The sequence below is a fragment of the Callorhinus ursinus genome, unplaced genomic scaffold, assembly GCF_003265705.2.
Source record: "Callorhinus ursinus isolate GAN/ISIS: 27379988/994484 unplaced genomic scaffold, GSC_fseal_2.0 scaffold46, whole genome shotgun sequence".
NCBI classification, from domain to species: domain Eukaryota; kingdom Metazoa; phylum Chordata; class Mammalia; order Carnivora; family Otariidae; genus Callorhinus; species Callorhinus ursinus.
The window spans coordinates 7,993,584-8,021,040 of record NW_027397108.1 but is presented as its reverse complement, the minus strand read 5'-3'; the positions used below and the strand labels follow the sequence as shown (position 1 = coordinate 8,021,040).

Here is a 27,457-nt window from a genome sequence, read left to right as displayed (position 1 = left end):
GCCTCGAGCTCCCTCTCCGCGGCCGGCAGCGGCGCAGCCGGAACTGCGCAAGCGCGGCGCCCCTGACCTCGTGGGGTTCACTTCCGGGGGTCGCGCCGCCCGGCTCTCCCGGCTGGGCTGTGCGCCCTCGTGTGTGCTGGGCGGCCGCCTAGCTGCGATCGGCCCGGCGGGACCCACCCGGACCGAGCCGCAGGGCCCGCTCCAGCCCGGCCATGAGCGCGGCCGCATGATGCGTCCCTGCCTCGGCCGCTGCAGTCGCCGCCGCCGCAGGCCGGGAGGAGCCGCAGCGCCGGGCGACCCCGCCCGGGCCTCGGGTGAGTGCGGCGGGCTGGGCCGGGCTAGGGCCCGGCAGGCTGCTCACGCCCCGACTCCCGGCCGCTCCCGGTCCCCGGCCTCCCTTCCCTCGGTCCCCTGCGTCCTCTCCTCCACCTGCCGCGCACCTGCGACCTTCCCGAGCTCCTCGGGGGCACCTCTGTGCCACCTTGTGCCCGCGTTTGACTTCCTTTCCAGGTGTCTCCTCGTCACTCTTTCGTTGATCTCTCGGGATCGGGCCCGAATTGCAGCCCCAGGTTTTTGCCTGACCTTGGGCATGACACCAAGCTCTCCGAGCCTTGTTTTCCCCGTCTAATAAACTAACCACGGGCTTGTTCTTAGGGCCCAAAGAGAGAGTGGCTATAAAACCCTACTGTAAGCTGTTAAGAGTGGTTTATAGGCATGTATTACGATGGGCTTCCTTGAACATCGCCCGTGGCTTCTCGAATGCTCCTGTTCTTTCCACCCTTTTAAAAAAGTTTTAACTATTCTCTTTTATTCTTTGCCCATCTTCCTGGTTATCTTCCCTTCCCCCGTCAATGGTCTCTGTGGCGAGTTGCGGGACAGGGCATCTCGGACAACCAGGTCAGCCTTCAGGGCAACGTCTGCATCTCTTCTTAGTGCTGCCAAGGTTCATCTCTCCTGAGGAGTCATTGCTGCTGGAACTAAGTCTCTCTGCTGTGATGGACAAACTTTATTAGCTTATAAATAACACATTTATGATGGTAGTTAAATAGGAGTGTAAGAACTGTTGAGGTAGCTAGCTGCCTTGTAGCCTCTTTTACTGACCATTTGTGCAGTGAGTCCACTTGGTGTTATGTACTTACTTACCGTACATGTATTTGTCTATCTTACTCTTCCTGTCTCAGATCGTCCAGAAATCTGGGTCCGCTCTTTCTTCCTAAACTCCTCACCTCACAGATGACAAGTTTAATCTTTTTGACCTTGTTTTACAACTTGTACTTACCTAAAGCCACCTTTATAAAAGTCACCTTGTTAAATTTGCTTGTTAGGAAGTCAGAACTTTGTTCACGTGAAAGGTTCTTGGGATAGTAAAAAAAAAAAAAATGGGATGGAACAGAAATGTTAAATTGCTTTTCTTGACACTCTGGAAGATAGAAGGGTTCAAGTTATTGAAGTTACTTGGGTTGTGTATTTTGGGGAGTTAGACTGGTTGGGTTCACCCTGACTTTTGAGTTTAGAAAGGGAGGAGAACAAGACTATCTGAGAGGTGGTTTCCTAAAGAATTCATTAAAAGACCATGGGAACTTTTTATGCAGATGTCTCAGCTCAAAGCAAAGGGGGTAAAGTGTGTGCGGAAGTATTCCACTACTAATTGCTCAGAGCCTGCCTTAGATTACAGTGTATAAACTGGACTGTTACAGCTGTGCTAATCCGCTATAAAAGTAGAAATCTAGAAAGGACAAGCATTAGTATGAACAGAACGGCCCTCTCAGTGAGAGAGAAAGTACTAAAAGGAACTTAGTCTTGATTTAGTCAAAAGTATGGATTGACTTCTACATACCTACTGAAACTGTTACCTGCAGGCTTGGGACTTGGTGGTGGTATTGGTAATTTGAGAAATGGGACTAGAAATAAGTTTATATATGAACTTAATGTTTGGGGTGAACTGGGAAGTAGTTTTCCTGATGATGTGGGAGCGGCCCTGCTCCACTCCATGTCGGGCAGCTCTACAAGACAATTTTCCTAAAGCAGCTTTTTGGGATTATGTTTCTTAAGAATAATGTTTAAATGATAAGAATACAGCTTATTTTATTAAAAAAAACAAACAAAGTTAAACACTAGAGCAGAGCATAAGGTCTCAACACTCATTGCATTCCCTTTTGGCCCCAAAGCCAGTGTCCACGGTCAGTATTGACAACTTCTGTGTAACCCTTCAGCTGTAGCATCTGAGAAGTGTTCAGGCCAACCGTGAGAGTCAAATCCAGAGTTTAGAGGGGACAGTCTGCAAGACCACCCTCACTTTTGACATCAGCTGCAAGTTTCGGGGTTCTCAAAACCACCCTCAGGTTTGATGGTTATTTAGAGAAGGACTCACAGAACTCCCTGAAAGCGGTTATGCTCACGTTGTGGTTTATTACAGGTAGAGGATAAAGATTAAAATCAGCCAAGTGAAGAGGCTTCTAGCAGAGTCTGAGGAAGGAGCAGAGGTGAAACTTCTGTCGTCCTCTCTCTGTGGACTCAGAATGTGTTAAATTCCTAGCACTGATATGAGACAGCGTGCACAGGAGTATTGCCAACCCAGGAAACTCATATGAGCCTCGGTGCTCAGAGTCTTTATTGGGATTCCGTTTCATAAGCGTAACTGATTCATTAATGGACCACGCTGATACTGTGTGACCCAAAGCCCCCCTCTGAGTCACATTATTGGTCTTTCTGGTTTGGCCCGTTCCCACCCTGAATCTGACTGTCGGCCAAGGCCAAAGGCCAAACCTCCTTTTGGGCAAGGTTATATATTTTTTTGTTACACAGCATCCTTCCTTTTTTCATGGTCCCTTTCTACTTAAAAATACACTCTTTTGTTGTACCACTAACGAATGACTACCTTCTAGAACATGGAGGAGACAGAGGCTACTGGGGGAGTTCTCTCAACCTTGAGTCTTTTCTAGCTAAAAATCTCTCAATATCCATCAGTCTTTTTCTTTCCTGTGCCTCTGAGGAAGAGAGAACCCCGTCATCCCATTAACTCTGTGTCTGTTCTTTGCCCTGCCTATCATGGGACAGGCGTTTAGGCATTTCCTCTCACTTTTTGCCTCTTTGATTGCTTCCCATTCACTGACCTCTGTCTACACACATGTTCTTGTCTTGCTATTCGTAGCTTTCCTTACTGCTAAGTTTTATTCCATTCGCGTAGAGCCTTGTTAGAACCCCATTGTCTAATAAAATCCAGACTCTGTGTGGGCCCAAGGTAATGCTATACGTTGGTACAGTATCTTTTAGTTTTGAAAATACTTAAGTCATCCTGGGATGTCTTGTGTGTAGTGGGGGCTTGGTAAGTGCTTGATTAATGAATCATTTGGCTGGGCAGAGAGTAAGAGTCCTCTACTTGGAGGAGAGAGCGGGAGCAGAAGCACGGAGGGGTGAAAGGGCATGGCGCGGGGACCAGCACAGGTGCCTTGTGGAACAGACTGTGGCGAGCACTGAGCCTGCAAAGGTAGGGGAGCCAGATTCGGTGGAGCCTCGAATGCCACGGGCAGGGCTAACGGGTTTGGGACCAGACCGCCTTTGTGACCCGCACTGTGATTTTGGCCATAAGTCCTGTGGCTGCACAGAGGGTGGTGATTGGACCTGGCGACCTTGAGATTAGGATTCTGCAGAGGTACCCGCCAGAGGTGAGGGTGCCTAAACTCGGTTGTGGGAAAGGTGAGCAGGGAGGGGGCAGAGCCCTAAGCAGGGAGTGTCCTTGCGCAAGTAGGAAGGGGTGAGGGGCTGTGTGTCTAGAGGGTAAAAGGTACTTAATGAATACTGGTTGCATGAGGAGTGCTCTCAGTACGTGAGAGGAGAGGCCAGCTCCCTCCCTGTGTTGCTGGTGCTTTGGAAAGGGTGCAGTTCTAGGCTCTACGTTCTGGGAGAGGGTGCAGTTTATTGGCAGCACCCTGTAAACAGGGAGCAGTCAGGATAGAGAAGCTTCCAGTGTCTCTTGAGACAGGCTTTTACAGTACCATTTCTTTGTTGAAATGTTTTGAATTCTCAGAGTTCCATAGTCCCTAATTCAATTTATTCATTACAGAATGCATTTTCTAAAACCAACTGCTCTGGGAGGTGGTGTATTTTAATGGAAGAACATGGACTTTGGAGTCAGGACAGTCCTGCATCCACCCTTTCCTGGCTGTGAGCTTGGGCAAGTTGTTACTACAGCTCTAAGGCTTCATCTACTTGTGTCTGAAATGAGCTGATACTAGCACCTTGCTTTTAGGGCAGCAGCTGGTTCTGATGTACTGATGCGTACAAAGCCCCCTGCGCAGGGAGACGGTGGTAGGGATTGGCCTTTCCTTTGCTTTACAATATCTTCGGTTGTCATTGGTTTGCATCTACGGCCAGCTATATTAGTAGCATGGCACATGTTCGTAGTGTTTTGGATTTGGTTGAGTCTGATGTTATAAAAGTTCATTTCATTTTAAACAAGGAAACCCTATTTAGGAGCATCTGGAAAGAGGCCGGGAGTCACCAGACTGATTGAGGTTCAGCTAGTCCCTGAGACAGGACACTAGAGAGGTTTGGAACCCTGGTGTTCTTTTTATTTCTGGATTTAGAATCCCTCAGGGTTCATTTACCTTCTTGGGATTTTTAGAAGAGCTGCTCCATTTGTCTTTCAGAATCAGGCTGTGGCTCCAGTACAGACATAACAGACCTCTGGCATATGGGTGAGCGTTCCCTTGAGACCACCTCATTGAGCCTGCACGCTCAGGGTGACACCCCAGAAATGGAGGCTCCCCCAGAAAACCCCTGCAAGTGGGTTTCTCTCTTCTCCCCTTCTCCCTCTCTCCCCATAACCTTCCACATTTCTCCCTGCTTTTCCCCAAGGCTCCCAGACTTCTGACTTCACCCCCTGTGCCAGATCCCACTTGACCCCCTTCCTGTTCCTGTGGGCTTCTTCAGGCGCGCTCCCTGGTTCTCTCACTTATTCATTCCACTGATGGGTGTGGAGTGTGGAGCGTCCTGGGGGTGTGTCGGGACATTGCGGGGGAACATCGTGTGGAGGCGATGAGAGCGTAGCGAGCCGGCCAGCGAGGTGGGAGGGTGAGTGAGGTCAGCATGGTCTGGGTCGGGTTGGGCTTTAGACCACAGGAAGGCCTTTGGATTTTATTCTAACTGCAGAGGCCCTCGTTGGGTGGTTTTAAGTAAGGGAGGAACGTGATCTCATTTAGATCTGTGAAAACATACTCAGCTGAATGGGGGCGGATTGTGGGCTGAGGACAGCAGTGAGAGCAGAAACCGTGCTTAGGAGGCGCCCTGCACACTGCCCAGGGCCAGGCTCATGGGCCTTGGTTTGCCTGGGCGGGAGGGGGAGGAGGTCAGGTTGGGGTTGGTTTGGGAGGTAGCGCCCCCAGGACTTGCTGAAGGGTTCAGTGTGGGGAGGTGGGGAAAGTTCAATGAAGGGTGACTCCTGTGTTTTGTCCTTGACAGCTAGATGGAGGTGCCCCCATGGAACCATGAATGTCGGAAGGGTCTGGTGGGCAGAGGGCCTTGTTGAGGAGCCGGCTGATAATACTCAGTGACACATGGTTAGTTGGGGGGTTCTTAGATATATGTGTTTTTAGCAGTGACAATGGGCCTGAGAGCCTCTAATATTGTTTGGAGAGAACATGTAGGTAAAGGGAAAACCCAGGGTTGAACCTGGGCACTGCCAACACTGAGGTGTCTACAAAGACGAGGACCCAGTAGGAGACTAAAGTGTGGCCCGTGCGAAAGAAGGAAGAACCCAGCGCTGCCCTGCCCCCCATTCATGAGATTGACTGCGTTCTGAGTCCCATCACGTGGGTGCGTTCCGTCATTTGCCATCCTTCCGTATTTTAGTGTGGAAGACCTTTCTAGAAACCTTAAATAAGTTTACTGTTCACTGTATGGGTAATGTGCCAGCCTGTTATTGAGACTTGGCTCTAGTTAGCTTAATATTCTGTTGGTTTTTTTCCTTAAAGGTTAATATTCTGTTCTTTAGATTCAATAATTTGAGAAAATAGTGGTTTTGTATAGCATATATTATCGGTAGGGTTTGAAAGCGCAAGCTAAATCTTTCATGATTGCAAATTGACAGAAAGAACATTTGAGAACGTAATTGCCATAAATACCCTGTAGTAGATTATCTGAATGCTCCATTCTCTCAGCACGTTCAGCTAGGACTCCGCTGTCTGCAGTCTTCCCACTGGGTCCCGGCTCACTTAGCATCCAGGCTGAAGGTGACACCCCCAGGCCAGGCGTGCCTGACCTCCCCCTTCACTCCCCTTCCAGGTCGCGACCTGCCGGATCTTACTGTTACCCTCAGTGGCGCCTCTGCTGAGTTCTTACCGCTGCCCTGCTGACCCAGCCTCAGTCCGACCTGGCTACCCTGTCACTTCCTCCCCACCGGGTCTTAGTCTCCACGGCACCTCCAGGTCCCTGGAGTTTGCTGTCCCCTGGCCTGTCAGCCTTCTCCCCTTCATCCTGCACTCCCTGGTGAATCATTTCAGCCCAAGTCTTGCCTTTGATACCCTGGTTTTCCCTCCTATCCTCTTGGCTACTCTCCAGCCCCATTATGCCTTTGGGTGCTGAGCCGGGCTTCTGGATAGCAGGGGGAGCCACTCACATCACGGTGTTAGAAACTGGGGGTCTGCTGTGCTGCCTGGGCCCACGGCTCCCTTGGCTGTCCTCACCGCAGCGTCTCTTCTCCAATCTCAGTTGCTTCCTGTACTTGTTAACGCCCCCAACCCACTCCTGACTCCTGGCTCAGAAGACGGTGTTATGGAGCGTGAACAGCTTTAGCTTCAGTCCCTCTCCAGGGTTCTCTGTAGACGTACCCCCCCCACCCATCCCACTGTTGCTTCGTCCATCTCAGGAAGAAGGGTCATCCCCCTGAGTCTGCAAACTTGGACACTCATTCTTTTTAAAAACAGAAAACTGCAGTGAGCCTAAATTATCTCTGCAAGAAAATTTCAAATAAGTACAGGATGAGAAAGAAAAAAGAAACAGGAGCAGGCATGGCGGGGCCTCCTCGCTGATGTTTTCTTAGACTGCTGCTATAGCTTAATTGGCTTCACTGCACATACATTCGTTCTGTTTCCATTAAATCACTTTTGGGGCTGTCCTCGGCTTTTAAAAGCTAGCCATGGTCAAAGCAGGATGCAGTACAGTGGGATTGTGTGGAGCCCCAGGGACTCACGGGGGTGAGGGGTTGGTGGGCACTTAACCCTGTGGGTCCAAGGCGGCCCGTGTGCATGTGAGGAGACCAAGTTTAGCTGACCCTTGAATGCCATGGGTTTGACTGCATAGGCTACTTGTATGTGAATTTTTTTTGATAAATACAATACAGTACTGTAAACGTGTATTCTCTTAGGATTTTTTTTAACACTTTTGCATCTCTTGCTTACTTTATTATAAGAATACATGCAAAAATTGTGTTCAGTGGTTGTTTATGTTTTAGTGTGGAGTAGGCTATTAGGCTATGAGGAGCTAAATTTGGGGGAGTCAGAAGTTGTACATGGATTTTCGACTGTTTGGGGCAGGGGTGGCGACACAGCCCCCGTGTTATTCTAGACCCAGCTGCACTTAAGGATCGCGTTCGGACCATTACATGAGATAATACATGACAGCGGAAGCTGAGAGGCGGAATTCCCTCGACTTTTCCTTCTAGCTGCATATGTCCGGCACTTAACTGCATCTTTAAAAAGGTGCTTCTTTAATTTCCTCACCACCCAGTCTCCCAAGCTCCGGGCACTTGACCAGACCTGCTAGGGAAAGGCCCCTGCTGAGCTGAGCCTCTCCTGGTGCCTGCTTTGGGAGGGCTGACTGCTCCAGCCTTTGTGCTCTTAGCTCCCTGCTCTTAGGCCCCCCTGGCCCCCTTGCTGGCTCTTTGGACCCCTGTCAGAGCTGCAGCCCCACACTGCTGTGGCCCCTTGGGTGGTCACGTCCGTTCCCACTTTGTCTCTTGAGGACGGAGTAGTAGGAGGGCAGATGATTGTTTGCTGGTTTATTCCTGAGGCACCTCAAGTCCCGTGAGCCCCAGTCCCGGGGGACTCTTTCTGAGTCTGCGGCTCCTGTGTTCTGGGAGAAGCAGGTGGGACAGAAACGCCTCCGGGTCCCCTTCACTTCCGTGTGCTGTGCCCCAGCCGTCCCTTGCCTGTGATCCCCGCTGTGCTCTCCCTTCTGGGGGCAGCTCTCAGTCCCCTGCAGGCCCCACTCCCGTCTTGGCCCCGGCCAACTCCTTCTCTCTTCTGGGTGGTGGCCATGGCCTCCTGGTTGGCTGGCTTCCTCCTTCCATCCTTGGTCTCACCAATTATTTTTTAAAACATCTGTCTATTTACCAGCGACGTGGTGCCTCCCATACCAGCAGAACAAGTCCAGACTTCCAGACTCCTGAGTTGGGCCTTCTGAGTACTCTGTGAGTGGCCGCACCTGCCCTTCCCCTTCATACCTCCCCTCCTTCACCCTGAGCTCGAGGCCCTTGGTCTCGCTGGGTTCCTGCTCCCGCCTGGGCCTCCTCACACTGTTCTCGCCCCCTGTGTGTACCTCGCCTGTTGCCAGGGCCCACCATGCTGGCTTCTTTACTGACACTTTCTCCGGCTCCTCCAGATAGAATTGGCTGTTGTCATCTCTCTCCCTCATCACCCTTTGCTCCTGATCTGGGGGTAACACTTAGCACATTATTTACGGGCCTGACTCCCCCCCCCCCTGCTGGTTTGTGGGCTCCTGTGAGCTAAAGCTGCCTCTGTGGTTATGCGTCCTGGGGCTAGTGTAGAGAGGATGGTGCTTGGAGCCCCCCCACGTCTGAATTAAGTAGAGCTCTCATGGTTCACGTTTGCTTCCTATGCTGCTTCTGTGCCTGAAGCAGAGAGTTGCTTATTCTTGCTTTTTATAGGTCATCAGTGGGTGTATGAATAGTAAAGCCATAATGAGTTTAAATAGCATTTTAATATAAACATGATTATCAGACTCTACGGTAGACATTCTTTTTATTGCAATAGTGAAAGTAATTGTATCTTGATTCTTTTTTTTTTTTTTTTTTTTAAGATTTTATAAGTAATCTCTGCACCCAGCCTGGGGCCCGAACCCCTGAGACCAGGAGTTGCACGCTTTACTGACTGAGCCAGCCAGGCGCCCCTCTTGATTTTTTGTCGTGACTGATCTCCAAAGAATATTGATGTCTTTTGTTTATTTTAGTTTGTATTTGAGGATACATTGTCTGTTTACAGCCAAAGAAAAAGTGAGGGAGGAGGCTAAGAACCTCGCCTGAAGGTACAGACAGAGGTCAGTCAGAGACATCATGGCCCCTGAGTGCAGTTTCTGGAGGAAGCATCTGGCTGGAACTTGGCCTCTGCTTCACCTTTCCCACCCTGTCCCTGCAACCGTGCTGCTTATTTTTCTTCTGTTCATTTTTTTTTAATTGAAGCATAATTAATGCACAATGAAATGTACAACTTTTAAGTGTACTGCTGATCGTTTGGGTTTTTTTCCTAAACCAGCTCGTTGACTTTTGTTTTGACACATGCATGTGCCGGTGGCACCAGTGGTCCTGTCAGGATATAGGCATTTCCATCACCTCAGAAAGTTACCTTGGGCTCTTCTCAGTCACTCCCCTTGTGCTCAAACCCCTGTTCTGATTTCTTTCAGAAAAAATCAATGTTGCCTGGTTTCAGGTGCCATATAGGTGACATGATATCTTTGAGATTTATCCATGTGGTCACAAATCTCATAAAAAAATTTTCTTCCTCTTCGCTGCTGAGCAGTGTGCCCTCGGATGAATATGCCATAGTTTCTTGTGCATCTCCCGGTAGTGGATGTTTGGGTTGTTTCTGGTTTGGGGAGTATTATGAATACGGTTGCTGCAGACAGTTCTGTACGTGTTTTGTGTTCAGATTCATTTCTCCTGGGTAAATACCGACAAGGGGAATTGTTGACTCACAGGGTGGGTGTCCAGCTTGGGGAAAGTGTCAGGCCGCTTTTCGAAGTGGTTGCTGTGTTGGTTACTTTTCAAAACGTATAAAATAATTGGGGATTTGGTCTCACTGTAGAGATTCTGCGGGAAACCTGATGTCTGCGATGAGCAGTCTTACATCTTGCAAGGCCAGTTTTATTTTAAAACATTGTTAACATAAGCTTATTTGAAAACAGTTCAAGATATTAGGTGTTCAGAGGTGCTGGCTGTTGCATAGCCATCCCATGAACAAAATCACTGCATGTACAGAGTCGCCCGCACTAGTGCCGGCAGCGTGGAGTCACGGCCACGTGTGCTCCTCAGACGTTCAGAAGGCGCTCGGAGCACTGGCCCCGGGGTGGCGGGGAGGCTGTCAGGTAAGTGCTGAGGGAGAAGTGGCTCCTGAGGAGTCTTGCAGTGGCTGCTGGGCAGAGGGGATGACAGAGCCTGGCCTCGGTGGAGGACGGGCAAACTCGGGGCTGGACAGAGAGTGGCCTCCGCTCTGCCCTGGAGAGTCTGGCTGGTGGCAGAGACTAGGGGGTACCGTGCCACCAGCAACCACCCCCTCCCCCCTCTTCCACGCCAGCCTCCTGCTGTCCAAGTCAGGGGTCTTGGTTTCAAAAGATAGACTCCGGCAGAGGGTTTGCTTAAGCAGAAAAATCATCTCTTGGAAGGAAACGGGGAAAGGACGGAGCGGCCAGGCGCGCAGAGCAGGCGGCCAGGAGGGAAGCGAGACTTGCGGCGGGAAGGGCTGCCGGGAAGGGCTGCGCTTCGCCGGCCTCCTGCCGCGGGCACGCCGGGCCAGCTGGTTCTAGTTTACACTCTCTCCTGAGGTCTCTGTCACTTAATTCTCCTTTTGGGAGAAGTTTCTCATCTCTCGTCCAATCCTGTTTTGTTTTTTTTTTTTTAATTTTAATTCTATCATTTTTATTTTTCAGTAACTAGGAAGTTCTCAGAATGTTCCTCTTTTGTTTCACAAATACAATGTCTTAACTCTTAAGGTTTCTCTCTGCGTTTTGCCTCTTTTGAATTCCTTTTTCCCCCTCTTTCTGGGGCTCTTTCTCTCATGAGACCTATTTTGGGCTTTCTTCAAAACCTCTGACCTGTATGTCAGTCAAAGCATTCTGCTGTCCGCCTAGAACATACACAGGGATGCATGTCAGTTATATTTCATTAAGGCTGGAAATAAATGGACAGCTTTAAAAAAACTCATGAAAAGATTTGTCCTGGAAATGAAGACTGGTTATGTTGAGGGGGGACTCCCCCCACCATCTTGGTATCTTTAGGCCTTTCCTCTTGGGCCAGACGTGTGCTTTTGGAGAGGCCACATCTGGTCACCCGCCTGCCAGCGATCTGGGAGCCGGGAGGGAGATGCCACCTGGGAGTTTCTTCCTTCAGCAGATGGCCTCGCTCGGTTCCCTGCTTGCTTGCTGTGCCTGGTTCCCTCCCACAGTGGGCCTGGAGTCCTGTCCAGCACCTCTCACCTCTGGGTCTCACTCTCTCCATTTTCTCTGGAAGTCTTCTGCTGTGGCTGCTAAAACACGTGTTGACTTTTGAAATATAGGCTGGTCCGGTTTGGTTTGGATGATCCCTGGGGATCTTTCTCAAGAGATTTTGGCTTCTCGACTTGTATTTAATGCCAGGGCTTGGATAGCAGGAGGGTAGAATGGGCAGATGTAAAGTGAATGACTTCATTTTCAGGATTGTCAGTCATTTCATAGTTTACTAGTAATGAAAACACAGAGTAATGTTTTCATGGTTAAGGATAGTTCTGAATGACAGCTTGACGTGTAAAATCTTACGTTGGTTATGTAGCTCCCCAAATTGATCCTATCCCATGAAATGTTACGTACTTTTGTCATTGAATGAGTCACTCTTCTAATTAGAGTTTGTTATCTTTCAGATCCTGTCACACAGGACACTATGCACCTTAAGATCCTGAAGAAGAGGCCAAGATGTTCGAGTGATGTTTAGAGATCATTTGTGAGGTAAGCGAGTGACTCTGGGCAGGTGTCTTGTCATGGCGTCCTTCCTGCCATGGGCGCCGACTGTGTTCGTTGAAAGGGCAGCACAGGCGGTCCAGAAGGTCAGTCTTTTTACCTACCGGCTTTGGTTTGCTCACCACTTACCCGGAAGGTAGAACATGCCTCTGGAAGGGATTCTGTGACGTGAATTTGGAAGTTATCCGCAGGTATTACAGGATGAGGCGCCTGCCAAGTGACAGTTAGTGGAAAATATTGCTCGGATGGTCGTCCGCTCAAGTCATGGCGATCTCCTGTGGTACCTGCCCTGTTCTGGGAAACAGGGCTTTCTCTAACATGAGCATAAACGAAGCTTAGGATTGGGAGTATGGACAAAATCCCATTAAATTGGCCATTAAAGTCAAAAAAATGCTGACGCATCATCTGCCGGCCTGTTAGTCGATGCGTGGTGCTTTCTGGGTTCTCTCAGAAATGGTCTTCAGAAGGAGATCGATGGCACTGTGGCACCGAGTGTGGAAAGAGACGCACCCTGACCCCAGGGACTGGTACACTTAGTGTCGCAGCGCAGATGGCCATGCGGCCTGCTGTCCTGTGTCCAGCATGCGCAGATGGTTCCGTGTGAAGGGGCTGCTTCTTCATTTCCTCCCCGCCCTTCCTCTTCCGTTCATGAAGTGTAAACACGGTGACTCAGCAGAATGCCCGTGCAGTGGGCTACACAGAGCTGAATCTATCCGCCTACTCTGCTGTGTTCATTGATTGTTTTCTTGAAAATAAGGTGACTTTTGGGTATCGGATGATTTTCCCATTGCCTTCGGGTGGATTGTACAAATTTGGCTCTGTAACGTTTTCACATAAACATCATGCATCCACATCCTCATGAGCTTGTCTAGGAATCTCCTACCACGCCCAGGGTTGGCGTCTTTGTGGCTTCTCTTCCTGCAGGAATAGACCTGCCGTCTGCGGCCCAGGTAGGGGTGTGCCACGACAGGGCTGCACCCGGCTCTCGGGGCGGGGGTGTCACCAGTGGGAAGGCTGGGCTGAGCTGGTTCCGTGTTCACTGTGTGTGCCTCTAGAGACTTGCGGGCCCTTGCTTTCTGGAGGGAACTTAGACTGTACGGACATGCTCGGACAGAAAGCTAGCCTGTAGCCTCTCGTCTTACTGCCCAGCAAGGAGGCGCCCGCTTGTCGTGGGCAGTGTCCCGCCGGAGGAGTAGCCATAAAGCAAAATGAATTCTGGCCGGAGGAATTTGTCAGCTTCAGTGCTTGATGTTGTATAGTTAGGATTCACGAAGACCCTCTTCTGGAAATCACTAGGAAACTACTTGCGTCTGAGAAGGGCACCAGTTTCTTGGTGTTACATCTGCCTGATAACAGACATGCACTTGCTGGGGGCCCAACGGTGTGCACACCCTGAAAGGGAACACGGGGAGAGAAGACCAGTCCCTCCGTGTGAGTCATTCAGGAAGTGAGACACACAAGGCCTCTCTTAAGATAGAAAGGGGTCCGTATGCTGCAGGCAGCACTGATGAGTGGGGCCTGGGAGTCCCAGGGAGGGCAGAACCTTCCCGTCACTGTCTCGGCCCCTGACAGAATGGGGCTGGACCGGCGTGTGCGCAGAGCCAGGGTCTGCTGTCCTCATCAGGCAGTCATGTCTGGTGTTCAGAAACCCTCTTCAGAGGAAGAACAACTCTTCAGGACGGCATGCTTGCAAGAGAGGAAGGTCAGGCCCTGTGGGGCATGGAGGGCTTGGGTGGGAGGGGGAGACGAGCATGGTGCTTGCAGGGGACGGTGGAGGGCTCGGCAGCTGCCAACCAGGACGGCTGGCTGGAACCCGTCCACATTCTTTTTCTCTTTAATTTCTTCTGTTTCACCTACAAAAAACCTTAAAGCTATTTTTGTCAGACCTAAGAGCAGGGTTCTTTTACTGCCAGTGGGACCCCGTTTCAGGTCTCTCTCGTACCAGTGAATGTTTGTCCACCGTGAGGGAACTCTGCAGAGGGTTTCCCGCGTGACCTCCGTGAGCAAGGCTGTGCGTTCGCCCTTGTCGTCCCTGTGCTGCAGTTGTGTGGGGGGGGTGGGGGCAGGCGCTGAAGGAAGCCGCGCCTGGACTGGAAAGATGGTGCAGGCAGGGCTTGTGGCGGGCCCAGGGCATCCTCCTCTCTCCTGCTCCTGTTCCACGGCGGCCAGGCTCTTGCACTGAGGGCGCTCACCTGAGTTCCGGTGCCGAGGAAGTACTCGGGCCGTTTGAGAAGACACTGTCGGTGCTTCTCTGTCCTTTGTACGAACACCTCAAGGCCCAGTGAACGGACTCCTGTGTCCCCCTCCTTGTGTTTATCATGAGCGTCCAGCTGCCCTCAGGTCGCACGCTGGTCACAGAAGGGCGTGCATTAAAGTAGCAGTCCAGCCAGTCTGGGGAAGGTTTCTCGTGAGTTCCTTCAGCCCCTGTGTGCGCTCAGACACCGGTACTGTAGGAAATACAGGCAAGGTGTCGGAAGGAGAGCTGAAGGAACGGATTAGCAAGTGAAGAGAACTTGTAATTAAGAGAGAAAGGCATTCCAGAAAGTGCAGAGTTGAGGGCGAGCGCACCATAGAGGTGGCCCAGCACGGCCGGCGGGGGAGGCGGGCAGGAGCTCGGCGCTCCGGGGTCCCCGTGCCAGCAGAGGATGGCGGGGGGGCGGGGGGCTCGGGGGCCGGGTATCCGCACACACGGGGCCGCACAGGCTTGGCGGCGAGGATGGCGGCCGCGTGCCACTGGCTTTGTCTCCCCCGGGGCTGGGAGTCTGCATCTGGCCTTCGCCCCCCTGTGGTTGGCCGTAGGTGAGTGTGCGTGCATCTCGGCATCACCCACGCGGTGGGGCTGTGTCGCGGCCTGTCACCTAGTCGCTAAGGTGAAAGACTGTAGGGTTCAGATCTTGTTCAATTGTTGTCTTCCCTTCTGCCGTGTCTATTTAGACGGTCCTTGTGAGACGGCAAGGAGCAGAGGAAGCCGTCAGGCTTCAAGTGGCCCATGAGCAAGCGTGCACGTGTCCCCTGCACCTCATCGGCTCCGTCCGTTCCCCTCTAGGGTGCGCCGGGGAAATCATGCCGTCATCAGGACACCGGCTTCGGGATGTGGAACATCATCCTCTCCTGGCTGAAAATGACAGTTACGACTCTTCGTCCTCCTCTTCCTCGGAGGCTGACGCGGCCGACAGGGTCTGGTTCATCCGTGACGGCTGCGGCATGATCTGTGCCGTCATGACGTGGCTCCTGGTCGTCTATGCGGACTTTGTGGTGACATTCGTCATGCTGCTGCCTTCCAAAGACTTCTGGTACTCTGTGGTCAATGGTGTCCTGTTTAACTGCCTCGCGTTGCTGGCTCTGTCGTCCCACCTGAGAACCATGCTCACCGACCCCGTGAGTACTCCCCGTCGCCCTGCACCTCCCCCCGTGTCTGGTCATGTGGCGCCACAGACCCTGAGGCGAAGGGCCTCCTGCTCCTGTGGCCTCAGGCTTTCATTAATTCCTGGGTACAGGCTTGTGGCGTTTGTCATGTCTTCTTTTTTTTTTTTAAGTTTATTTATTTATTTAAAAGTAATCTCTATGCCCAACATTGAGCTTGAACTCAAAACTCCCAAGATCAAGAGTTGCTACTCCACTGACTCAGCCAGCCAGGCGCCCCACATTTTTCATGTCTATTTTATTTTATTTTATTTTATTTTATTTTATTTTATTTTATTTTAGCTTTATTTGAGAGAGAGAAACAGAGAGCAAGCAAGAGAGAGGGCCCATGCACGAGTGGGGGGAGGGGCAGAGGGAGAGAATCTCCAGCCAACTCCCCACTGAGCACGGAGCCTGATGCAAGACTCGATCTCACGACCCTAAGATCCTGACCTGACCCGGGTGGCTCAGTTGTTAAGTGTCTGCCTTCGGCTCAGGTCATGGTCCCAGGGTCCTGGGATCGAGCCCCACATCGGGCTCCCTGCTCAGCGGGAAGCCTGCTTCTCCCTCTCCCCCTGCTTGTGTTCCTGCTCTTGCTGTCTCTCTCTGTCAAATAAATAAATAAAATCTTTTAAAAAAAAAATTTAAAAAAAAAAAAAAAGATCCTGACCGAAACCAAGAGTCAGACACTCGACCGACTGAGCTACCCAGGCACTCCACATTTTTCGTGTCTTCACTGGAGAGTAAATATTGCTTAAACACAAATGTCACAGTGCACGAATGGAAAATAGCCCGCTGGGCGGTTTGTACGGATGGAGAGATTAACTAGGTGACTTAGAAATTCCTCCTGCTTTAAATACTGTGTTCCTCTAAAGAACAGACTGAGATCTGGCTTTTAGATTTCACCACCTAACTGATCTTAAGTCCTTTGCAGCTTTACAGTCCTCTCATTGCTCTGTGTCAGCTGAAGTCTGAGGCCACGTGGGCCATGCATTGGGCTCCTTTTGGGAGCAGGTTCCCTGAGAGTCAAGAGGGGCCAGACCTACCACCGTGAACTGCCCTTGGTCCCTGATGTCTTGAAGGCCACTGGATTCAGAACCTCCGTGTTGGGTTTAAGGCTCTTTCTCTGAGGTTTGAGACCTCCTTGGGGTAGGCAGAGCGGTACATACCCTAGTAGCTCAGCCAGGAGTCACCCCCAGAGCGCAGGTTCCATGCTCGCCGCAGGGCCCAGAGGAGATGCCCAGGGCCCCCCGGGGAGAGGTGACTGCCGTCAGCGGAGCCGTGCGACAGGCCGCACCACCAGGTGGTGCCTGTGGAGCGACATTTGAAAACTGCTTTCCACAGCATTAAAACTTTGGTTTCTAACTAGTGGTCCAGGGGCTCCTGATTGATGAATTATCATCTGTGCGGTTCATGTTTGTTGGTAGCTTTCTCTACAGAAAATACTGACAAGTTAATATCTTGTTGGTACAGATCTTTTTTTATAAATTAGATTAGGAGTCTGTTTGAGGATGAACTGATACCGACCGGTCCACAGAATGAGGTTTACCTGCACTTTTATCTGACTTTCGCTGTCGGAGTTCATATCCCAGGGGCTCTCCCTACGCTGTTCACTCTGTCCCTTGCCTAGTGGGGGGTCTTGGGCAGAGGATGGCGTTACTGACCTGCCCGGTGGGCAGCGGAGAGCAGCGCCGTGGGACAGACTAGAGACTCAGGGCCCTCTGGTGGCTTCGTAGCCTCACCTCACAAAGACTGTGCCATCTCTGACCACAGCCCAATCCGATGTCCCGTCAGAGGCTTATCAGGGGCCCTCTCCTCAGTCCCTTTTATGCAGCAAAGTCTCCCTTTGGGAGCGAAGCCCTGCTCCCAAGCCCCGCAGTCCGACTCCTGTCCTGAGCCCCTCCTCCTGTGGGAAAAGGTCTAACGCTTAGAGGAAGGCCCAGGAGCTGCGGAGGCCGAGTGGTGGGGAGAAGGTGCGTGCATGACACTGCGCCTGTCCGTCACGGGCACATTCATTCTCCCTGTGGGGTCACTACAGAGAACTCTGGGCAAAGCGTCGGGAGGGAGTTCCAGGGTCGAGGAGGAGTTTGGGATCTTGGATATCAGCATTTTGAATTCAAACTGAATCCATACACCACAAAACTTGTGCTTTTAAGGTGCACAGTTAAGTGGGTTTCATGTAGTCCGAGCTGTGCATCCACCACCACACTCAATTTTTGGACATTTTCATCACCTAGAAGAGAAGCCCTGAACCCCTTAGCCGTCACTGCCCGGGCCACTGTCCCCCCAGCCCTTGACACCTGCCCGCCCGCTTTCCGTCTACGGACGTGCCTATTCTGGACACTTTATCTAGATGGAATCCTATCATATGGGGCTTTTTATGTCTGGTTTCTTACACTCAGCAGGAGGTGGTCAGGGTTCATCCACATTGTAGCACGTACAACTTTGTTCCTTTTTGCGGCGAAAGGATGTTCCAGCGAACGGATACGCCACATTTTGTTTCTAGGCGTGATTAGTTGAGGGACATTTGGGTTGCTTCTGCTTTTTGGCTGTTACAGATAATGCTGCCGTGAACATTCCCGTGTAGGTGGGAATGTTTCACGCCCCTTGGGTAGATACCTGGGAATGGAATTGCTGGATCCCACGGCAACTCTGTGTTTAACTGCTGGAAGAACGTCCAGACTGGAAAATATGTTCCCGGCAGCAGCATGTGAGGGACCTCGCTTGTCCACATCCTCAGGCCTGTTCATCTCTCACGTGACTGCAGCTCTGGGCGTCGTGAAGCAGTGTCTCGCGGTGGCTTTGATCTGCGTTTCCCTAATGACTAATGACGTCGAGCATCTTTTCATGAGCTTACTGGCCATTTGTGTGTCTTCTTTGGAAAACTGTCCATTCAAGTCCTTTGTCTCTTTGATGTCACTGTTTCAGCTGGGCCACGTGTCAAGACTCTGCTGGCAAACTACAAACACCGCTAGAGTCCGTGCAAATAAAGCTGGGGACACCCAGGGGAGCCTGAGGAGCCCAAGGGCAAGGACACACCTGGCCCCTGGCAGGCTGGGGAGCCGGGTCGCGGAGGCGCCTGTCAGGGCGGACCAACGGGAGAGTATAGGCTCCTCGAGCTTCCTGTGTCCCTTTGGCCGTCTGTCCCTCCCCTGCCGTCTAGTGACGAAGGGTAGCCCCACAGGCCAGGTTGGATTGGAATCATTAAGGGCCAAATCCCCATTTCTGAAGGAGAGAGTGCACGGCCCAGCAGAATTCACAAAGCCACCCTTTGTCCCTCAGCACGCGGAGTCTGCTGTCTTCGCTTTGCGGGTCACGACTGGACTGTCCCAGAGTGCAGTCTGGCTGAACTAGAATCGAGATGCCATGTCAGCGTCCACTGGGACCTCCGTGGCATTTTACGAGGGAGCAGGACCACTTGATTGGCTTCGGTTCATGTTGTTACTTGAGAATGGGCCCCTGGCTCTGGGGAGCAGGAAGGAAGATGGGGTCCTTGGGAGGTGATGGGTTTTACTATTGAAGGGGAGACTTTCACCAGTCTTAACATCCAGGAACACACTGAGGGCTTAAAATTGAGAAAGACCACCCGCGACCCAGAGCCTGCTGTCCCAGACCCTGGTCTGTGTTCACGAATGTCCACTTTGTCAGCCGGCATCTGCTGAGCGCCCGGCGGCAGAGCAAGACCTTTGTGGTGCCCACGGTCCCGTCCCAGGCACCCGACGGAGGGCACCCCTCTGGTAGTCCACCAGCAGCGCGCAGAGGTGGGTGGTCAGTCCACACCAGAAAACAAGACCCCTCAGCTGCACCAGGAACAAAGCGAGGCTTTGAACAAGGTTCGCCTGTCACCAAAGTCCCTGCCTTTTTGTTAACTTCTTGTAGACCGTTTCCAACACACAGAAGTCGAGCAGGAAGCCCATTAGCCCCTCATGGTCAGTCTTGTTTCAGCGATAACCTCCCTGCTCCCTCTCTTCCCCTCCCCAGAGCGTCTGGAGGTAAATCGCAGACACGGTAAAACTTGATTTGTAAGTATTTGCGTGGACGTTGAAAGAGGAAGGGCTCTCCTTCGGGAAAGCCCAGCTGCATGTGGGGCGCCCCCCACCCCGTGGGTGCGCGGCCGCACGCTGCCGGCCTCAGGGTGTCGGTCTGCGCGCTCCTCCTCACCGGGAGTGCGGCTCCAGTAAGGCCTGCGCTCTGACGGCCGGTGGCTGTGTCTCCCGCTTCTCAGTCTCTGTCTCGGGATTTTTTTAGTGGAAGAAGCATAGGCCTTTTGTCTCAGAGCTTTCGTTGCGCTCTGGAGTTTTCAGCTTACACCCCTGTGCCCGTTTGCACGTGCTGCCTGTCCCCTGGGCGGTCGTAAATGAGTCTGTAGGTCTCAGGGATAGCCCCGTTCTCAGCCGGCCGTTGCGTAGGTCCTGGGGAATCCAGAATGCGTGAGTGCGTGACAGGGTCGGGGGGCAGGATGGGGATATACAGGAGGAAAAACAAAACAAAGTACCTCGGAAAAGCGTAACCTCCCCGGACGTAGGCCGTGGCTGGGAGCCCTGTCCCTGAGGGTGGGCATCTGGTTCCTTCCCTGTAGTAGATGAGAGGTGGACGTGGGTATGCGCAGGGCACCGGCTGCTGGAAGAGGCGGCAGGAGAGCAAAAAGCTGTTCGGGGTAGCGGGGCGCCCAGAGGCGCTGCTGTGGCCTGGGGAGCATGGAGCATGCAGATGGGTTTTAGAAGAAGCACCCCCTGATGCTGCTTCTACTCCAAGTAGGAACGTGAGCCTGAGGACCACGTCTCTGCTCTTTGGGTTTCTTTGGACGGCGTGAAGAGCAGCCCCACGGGTGCAGGCAAACAGGCCCTCCTCTGGGCGTGACCCGCATGACTCTTGGTGCTGATCTGGGGGGGGACAGCACCCGCCCTTCTGCTTGGCATCTGCTCTGTGAAAGCACAGCGAGAGAGACCCAGAATCCGAGCGTTGGTCACCAGCTGTAGGGTGTCAGCCAGGGCGTCGGCCAGGCCGCCTGGAAGCCCTGAGGGGCTCCACTGCCTGCCCAGGCTTCTGAGCAGCAACCCAGAAGGTCTCCAGGCAGGATGCCGAAGATGTCTAAACCACCGCACATGAGCCCCAGCCATCAGGCCCCACCCGCCCTTGCCTCAGGAGACAGTCCTAACGGATCTCCTGGGAAAGACAGGCAGTTGTTGGGCTGTTCTGCTTTCCAGAGGGGTCCAGAAGGGTATTGTCGTGGATCACAGTTTTTACTGTGGAAGAGTGCATAAAAATTAAGGTGTGTGGAGTTTTAAAATGGTCCGTTTCTTCCTATTATGGAAACATAACGTTGAACTGTCACCAGGAGTGTGTATGACGTTACAGGATTTACGAAATCATTGTATCTTTAAGACTCCTGGATCAGTGGAGGAAACTTGAATTCAAGACTCCAAATTGTGGTATGTAAATTAAGTAAAATGTTTTGCCTAACATTCTGGTTTAAATTTTCCAAAGCCAAAACATTTTAAACCCTTAACTGTTTAATCTTCTTTAAGGAGACAGCTGGAGTGGTAGGAAACACTAGGACCTTGACCAGAATAGCTTCCCCGTGTTAGGACGGTGAAGGGACAGCTGCCTGTGTGGAGGGAAATACACTGGTGGAGGGCGGGCCGGAAGCCACCCCTCCTGTTCTCAGGTGGCTCATGGGGCTCTGGGTCTGGCTTGCTGGGGGCCTTGGAGCCGGGGGTCCTCAGTGTCCAAGCCCAGCACACTCACTGCTGAGCCTTGTCAAGCGTGGATGCCGGCCCCCACCTCACACAGGTTCAGCTCTCCAGCTCTGGTGCCAGCCTGGGCATCCGGGCTTTGAGGAGTCCCTCGCTGTGCCCGCCACCGTTCATTCCCGCCTTGCATCTCCTTGGGCTCGTGCTCCCTCCGCAGCCCTGGGCTGCTTTTCCCGAAGTGCATTTCTGCTCCAAGCGCAGCCTCCGTGGCGCTAACCAAGGGGAGATGAGACCTTGTTCCTGCCTTGCCCCATGTAGAAACTCCTCTCTAGGGCGTCACTGGCCTCAGTGCACCCCGCCATGGCTCCTGGAGTCCGGTCCCACAGATGTGTTGTTCACGGAGAAGCTCTGCTGCCCAGAGAACAAGGCCCTCCGTGCCCGCTGCACAGGCCTCACCTGCTCCTGGCCGCCCGCGCTCCACCTCGGCCAGCATGTGGGACACCAGCAAATGCACCATCGCCACCCTAATGCTCTCCTCCCGGGGCCGAGCCCCCCTCGTCAGCCCCTGCATCGGGTCAGGTGTTCAGGGCCACACTTTCCAGGTGTGTGTGTGTGAGTGCTCTTGATGAGGCGGCAGGTGCACTGCACAACTGCAAATATGAGATAAAGTCCTTTCTGTCATCGTTCTGTGCAGTGTTGCCCCCCCCACCCCCGGCAGCTGCTAGGAAAGCCATACACTGATCATTAAGCCCTGCCCTTGAGAATGGGATGACACGGGAGTGGTGTCGACAGAACATTCTGCCCTTCAGCGATAATCAGCTGCCCTTGAGTTGGAATGACTTGACAAACAGACCTCGCTTCTGGTGTGTCCTGCCTTAAGCTAGAAAGAATTCAGGTGACCTCCCAGTTTATGAAGGATAAAGTATTTTGTGTTCATTTTAATACATGTGCTATTTTTCATGGAAAGTCAAACTTTTGATCGTGTCTGAGTTATACGGTTATTTTTCATTTTTGTCTTTTGGTTTTTAAGTAGGCTCCACACCCAGTGGGGAGCCAGTCGTGGGGCTTGACCTCACGACCCTGAGATCAACACCTGAGCTGAGATCAAGAGTCAGACGCTTAACCGACGGAGCCACCAGGCGTCCCTTTTTTCCGTATTAATGTACTTTAAGTGACAACCACAGCATTACAAATTCTTTTACAATGTATAAAATTTAAGACTGATCCTACATTTATTGATTTTTTTTTTTTTAATCTTCCTTTTTCTCCAACCAAAACACATTCTTACTGAACTGCAGGGGGCGGTACCCAAAGGAAATGCTACTAAAGAGTACATGGAGAGTTTGCAGCTGAAGCCTGGAGAGGTCATCTACAAGTGCCCAAAGTGCTGCTGCATCAAGCCTGAGCGCGCCCACCACTGCAGGTACCACAGCCCCCTCCCCAGAACAGCCCGGGCGCCCACCACTGCAGGGACCACAGCCCCCTCCCCAGAACAGGAGGCCCTTCTCAGAGGCCTCTGGCCAGCACCTAATTCTGTGTTTTGGATGCATGGCCTGGGGTTGTGTGTTCTCAGAGCATGGAATACTGAAAACCAGACTTCTCCTTTTCAGTATTTGCAAAAGATGTATTCGAAAAATGGATCATCACTGCCCGTGGGTGAACAACTGTGTAGGAGAAAAGAATCAGAGATTTTTTGTGCTCTTCACTGTGAGTAAAAGTACTTGTGTGGTGACTTAAGTTGAGTGCTCAATTCTTTAACTAGAATCTTGCTTGGAGCAGGTGAATTTATTCTCACATCAGACCACTTTCTCTCCAACCTTTTCTCTGGGATTGAAATGATAATACTGTGCTGTCCTTGGCAGGAAGCAGTAAATGTTGCTTGTGTGCCTGTTTTAGGTGTTTTATGCAGTTTCGTGCTCTCTCAGATACCTTGAGTCACAGTTGCTAATAGGGTCTTGCCGAAATGTGTTAGGACTCCCTTCCCTGCTGCGTGTTCTGGGGGATGTGCTCCTTAGTGTAGTATGACCCCAGGCGGCAGCTGTGAGCTGCTCGGATGGATTCCTCCCCTCATTAATCTACTGATGATTGAAATGGAAGAGAAAATACGCTGATGTAGACTTTGCTCCTAGAAATACGTGATGGCTCCCTGGTGGCTAATGAGCTTCTCATTTGTTCCAGATGTACATAGCTCTGTCCTCAGTCCACGCTCTGATCCTCTGTGGACTCCAGTTCGTATCCTGTGTCCGAGGGCAGTGGACTGGTGAGTCACGCTGTGTGTCCCCTTCTCATGAGCACATGCTGTCGGGCAAAATGGGAAAAGCCAGAAGAACAGATGTTCCAGTCAATTCCTAGATCCCTTTAGTGAGGAATACAGGTTTCAGGTCTACTGTCTCATGAGTGTATTGAAGCCACAGACATACATTCCTTGCTTAGCCATGTAATAGTTCCTGCGAAGCAGCTGTGCAGAGTTTTAAGACTACCTGGCAATGAGTGTCGTTCCGCCAAACGTTGAGTTTGCTTTCTGGTTAGCTAGCTGGGAATTGTCAGTGTGGGCCTTGCGTTACTGTATTGGAGCGAACTGCAGCAGGTGCAGTAAGGTGGGCACTGATCGCCCCTCCCTGGACAGGACGGCAGGTCAGCCAGACGCGCCCCCTGGGGGCCTGTGTGGGGCAGGGTGGGGACGCGGGGCTGTCCTGTCTCCTAGCTTCCCTTGAAGGTCAGTGCACAGGTACAGCTTTCCAGAAACCTCAGGTGAGATGGAAACTGCTGACCAGCAGCTGGTGGAATGGTTTTGTGCCCAGAAGGGCTGACTGCCTCCGCCCCGTGGTGAACAGTGAATGTGCCATTGACAAGTGAGCACAACGGTCCGCTGGGGCTGGCTCCAGGGCTGGCTCCACGAGGATTCTTCTGTGAGCCGAACGCGATGCTCTGGGGCCCACTCACAGCCCGCTTTCTCTTGTTCACAGAATGCAGTGACTTCTCACCTCCGGTGACTGTAATCCTGTTGATCTTCCTGTGCCTTGAGAGTCTTCTGTTTTTCACTTTCACTGCAGTTATGTTTGGCACCCAGATCCACTCCATATGCAACGATGAAACGGTACGCTTCCTTCTCTGGCGCGGCTGCTTGACGTTATTTGTCTTGGCTAAATGGGCAAGCCCAGGGCCCACAGCAGGTGCGGGCGCACTGACTCGGGGGGTGACAAGACAGGTTCTGTGTGCCCGTCCTTCCTGTGAGTGCGCGGTGCAAACTCAAGGATCCGTTTGACTTGAGAGTCAGCAGATCCGGGCAGATCGAGCCAGGCCGATTCCCAGGTTCTAGGAGACCCAGCCCCCCCGCAGCAGCTATACGTGAGGTGCCGTGCCTTGATAAACATTTGTAACAAATGCAAAAAAGGTTGGTGGCCTGACCCCAAGGACTGGCTCCTTCCCGCCACCGCCGTGGCTGCCTGGGCTGGGTGCGGGTGGCCACTTGGCCGGCGGCTACAGCCTGCGTGCGCTCCGGAGGCCGTGGGGCTGGCACAGCAAGGAGGGTCTGCTCTGCTGGCCACCGAGGGCCCACACGTCGCCAGAGCATCTGGCGGTCACGTGGAACCGGATTCCAAACTCTGGTGCTGGCTTCTCTGCTGTGAGCACGGGGCCTGCCTGCGTGTGGTGGGGGTTCCGCGGGGGCGGCCGCCCACCCGCGATCCTCTCTGCTTCCAGGAGATCGAGAGGCTGAAGAGTGAGAAGCCGACGTGGGAGCGGAGACTACGATGGGAGGGGATGCGGTCTGTCTTCGGAGGGCCCCCCTCCCTCCTCTGGATGAACCCCTTTGTCGGCTTCCGGTTTGGGCGGCTGCAGACCAGACCCAGGAAAGGGGGCCCAGAGTTCTCTGTCTGAGGCCTCAGCATGCCGGGACTTGTCAACCGACTCCAAGTTATTTATCTGGGGTCTGAAAGGGTATCAGCAGCTCACCTGTGACCATGATGGCAGACGGAACCTACGCAGATCAGCTGCGTGCAGCAAGCAGAGTTTTCTATATTTATAGTCACAGATTGCAGAATTTCGAAACCAGTGACGGGGGGACGCTCTGGCCAGTTTTCGCCTGTATGACTAACGAGAGGTATGTGGCCACGTGAAGAAGCCAAATGTCATTATCTTCCTGCACAGGATTTTTGTCAAGAACACTTAGCATTTTCTAAGAAGTTGTGTGGGATATTCCATGGGTGATTAAAATCCTGTGTATTAAGCTGCTTTTTTCAATCATGAAGAAAAAAAAAGTCAATCCAGTGAATAAGAATTCTCCAGCTAATGGTTTTAGGGTATTCCTGTTGACCCTGGGCTTCATTAGTGCACTCCCTTGAGCAAGAAGGGGCGTTTACATAGAAACATTTTGGTCTCAATGAGCTCTGACACTTTGCACTGAATTTGCAAAAGATCTGTGCACTGAACAGTGAAGGTGGCTTTAGATTCACTCCCACTGCCCTGGAAGAGGGGTGCTTTGACCCTTTCAGCAAGTGTGTGTGTGTGTGTGTGTGTGTCTGTCTGTCTGTCTGTCTGTGCGTCTGCGAGTGTGTGCGTGTGCATGTGTGCTTTAAAATTGGCAGTGTTGTTTAGGTGACATAACAGGTAATAGCTGCGTGCAGCCAACGAGCTGTTTTTTTAGAAACCAACGTTTCAGGGAAGAGGGGAAGCTGCCACGGGACCCTTGTCCCGTGGGGTTTACTATGAATGTATTGCATTTTGGAGAATATCTTGATCCAAAGAACAATCACTCCTGTGTGGTCCTTCGTTGCCCTCCTGTTTTAACTTCGTTTTAAAGATCTTGGGTGCGTGAGGGCCTTGGAACGGATGTGGTTTTTTTCCCAGCCAAGTCAGCAGTATATGCACGGCACCTCAGTAAGAGAACAGTGAAGGCTCATGGGGGCCTAATACTTTGTGCAGCCGGATGTCGTTTTGGGTGTGGAGGAGGGCGGGCCTGGCCACAGTGACTCACAGAGACAGACAGCTGTGGGCCTCTGGGCATCACTGAGAATGTGAGGGGACTCCAAGGCAGAGCCCCAGGACTCTGAGCCTCACTCACTTGCAGAGAGTATTCAGGATGGCAACAGCTTTATTTTTTGTATCATTTCTGTTTCTCTACCCATGTCACAAATGATAAAACAGGACCTTTGGTGCAGAGCTTAAAATGCTATCAGAAAGCAAACAGCTCCCCTCCTTGGGGACTCGCCTTAAACTCGCCTGGTCTGTACCTGTTCTGCGGGGCTCGTGAGGAAGCGATCCATGACACAGCCCTAGGCTCTCTTGCGAGCCTGCCTGCACGCTGAGAAGAGTCGGTGTTTCCTTCCTGGCTTTGACGCCCTTCCGTTCATCTGTGAACTGTTATGTTTCTGTGGGAATTAATCTGTATCCTCTCCTAATCAGGGCTTCTGCCACTGCTGATGCAGATCCCCAGGGGGACCTACCTGAGACACAGCTGTTGCCAGGTGAGCAAAGCTGGGGGGGGGGTGTCTCGGAAATGGACCGAGTCTCTGCACACTTGTGTGAGCCATGGGGGAGGGGCCGTGTCCCTGCTAGAGGGACAGGCCCAAGGGGGACCGGACACGACAAGCGTCCAGAGGTCGTGTTGCATATTCATTTGCACATCCGTTGTCTGGGGTGGACTTGTGTGTTCGGCTTCAGTGTGAGGCTTTTAAAATGTATACCTGTTTATCAATAAAAACATGGTCGAAGTGGTTGAACCCCGTGAGACTTGGCAAGTGTGTGCAAATCAAGTGTCCTTGACTTTCACCTCTTCAGCGTTACTTTTATGTGAAATAAAGTTGCCGCTGACAGCCCCAGACAGCTGGGTAAGTGGCGCAGGTCCTCACTGACCATCAGCACCAGCAGCCTGGCTGCCGCCGTCACTGTCCCAGAGCCCTGAAATGCTCTGGTGCTGTGCCAAGTGGTGTGGGCTGGCGGGCGCTGCCCTCCCCAAAATGTGCCCTACCCACGTTTACTGTCTGCTCGTAGTCGATGCATGTCACCCAGCTTGACTTGATTCAGAGCATTCCTGTCACTTTTTTAGTGCACTTTGAAATAAAAACAATTTTAAAAAAAATCTCTCTCTTGGATCCAGAATCTCAGGCACCTACAACTTCATTCAACAAATCTAACGTTTGTGCTCGAGGGAGCCAAAGGGTCATGAAGAGGGCGACAGGCCTGCACTCTGCCCGCCCCGGCAGGAGGAGCAGCAGCTGCCCGCGTGCCCGCGGGGACGCTGCCGGCGTTTCGGGTGTGCCGGGGCGCGGACACACGGCCCTGAGCCCGGCAGCCAGGCCGCAGCAGCTCCCAGGCTTCTGTTTGTGCAGAATTCTGCTGCCACATTCCCAGTCTTCCCCCCGTTAGGCTGTGAGGGTAGACTCCGTATCTAGAAGTAGGATGTTGGCGTTAAGATGGATAAT

At 52.2% G+C, this 27,457-nt stretch overlaps 1 protein-coding gene across 6 annotated transcripts; it reads left to right on the top strand.

Annotated features, from left to right (window-relative positions):
• Positions 1 to 115: 115 nt before the first annotated feature.
• ZDHHC7 (zDHHC palmitoyltransferase 7) lies at positions 116 to 26,755 on the top strand. Of its 6 annotated transcripts, none has more exons than XM_073882361.1 (10): positions 116 to 314; positions 4,650 to 4,697; positions 5,461 to 5,558; positions 11,844 to 11,928; positions 14,987 to 15,318; positions 22,334 to 22,458; positions 22,646 to 22,742; positions 23,214 to 23,295; positions 24,002 to 24,132; positions 24,738 to 26,755. In XM_073882361.1, exons 5-10 carry the CDS (start codon positions 15,004 to 15,006, stop codon positions 24,912 to 24,914), a joined length of 927 nt encoding a protein of 308 aa, XP_073738462.1. In that variant the 5' UTR covers positions 116 to 314; positions 4,650 to 4,697; positions 5,461 to 5,558; positions 11,844 to 11,928; positions 14,987 to 15,003; the 3' UTR covers positions 24,915 to 26,755. The 6 variants fall into 6 exon arrangements, with proteins under 6 accessions (XP_073738462.1, XP_073738465.1, XP_073738463.1 ...); XM_073882364.1 differs by having other exon boundaries at positions 14,875 to 15,318; XM_073882362.1 differs by lacking the exon at positions 5,461 to 5,558.
• The last annotated feature ends 702 nt before the right edge of the window (positions 26,756 to 27,457 follow it).

Bases quoted from the DNA above. Each gene is read 5' to 3' on its own strand.
- ZDHHC7 (XM_073882362.1), top strand. From the start codon at position 15,004: ATGCCGTCATCAGGACACCGGCTTCGGGATGTGGAACATCATCCTCTC. The intron at 23,296-24,001 runs GTGAGTCACGCT...TCTTGTTCACAG, and splicing joins TGTCCGAGGGCAGTGGACTG to AATGCAGTGACTTCTCACCT. The intron at 24,133-24,737 runs GTACGCTTCCTT...CTCTGCTTCCAG, and splicing joins CCATATGCAACGATGAAACG to GAGATCGAGAGGCTGAAGAG.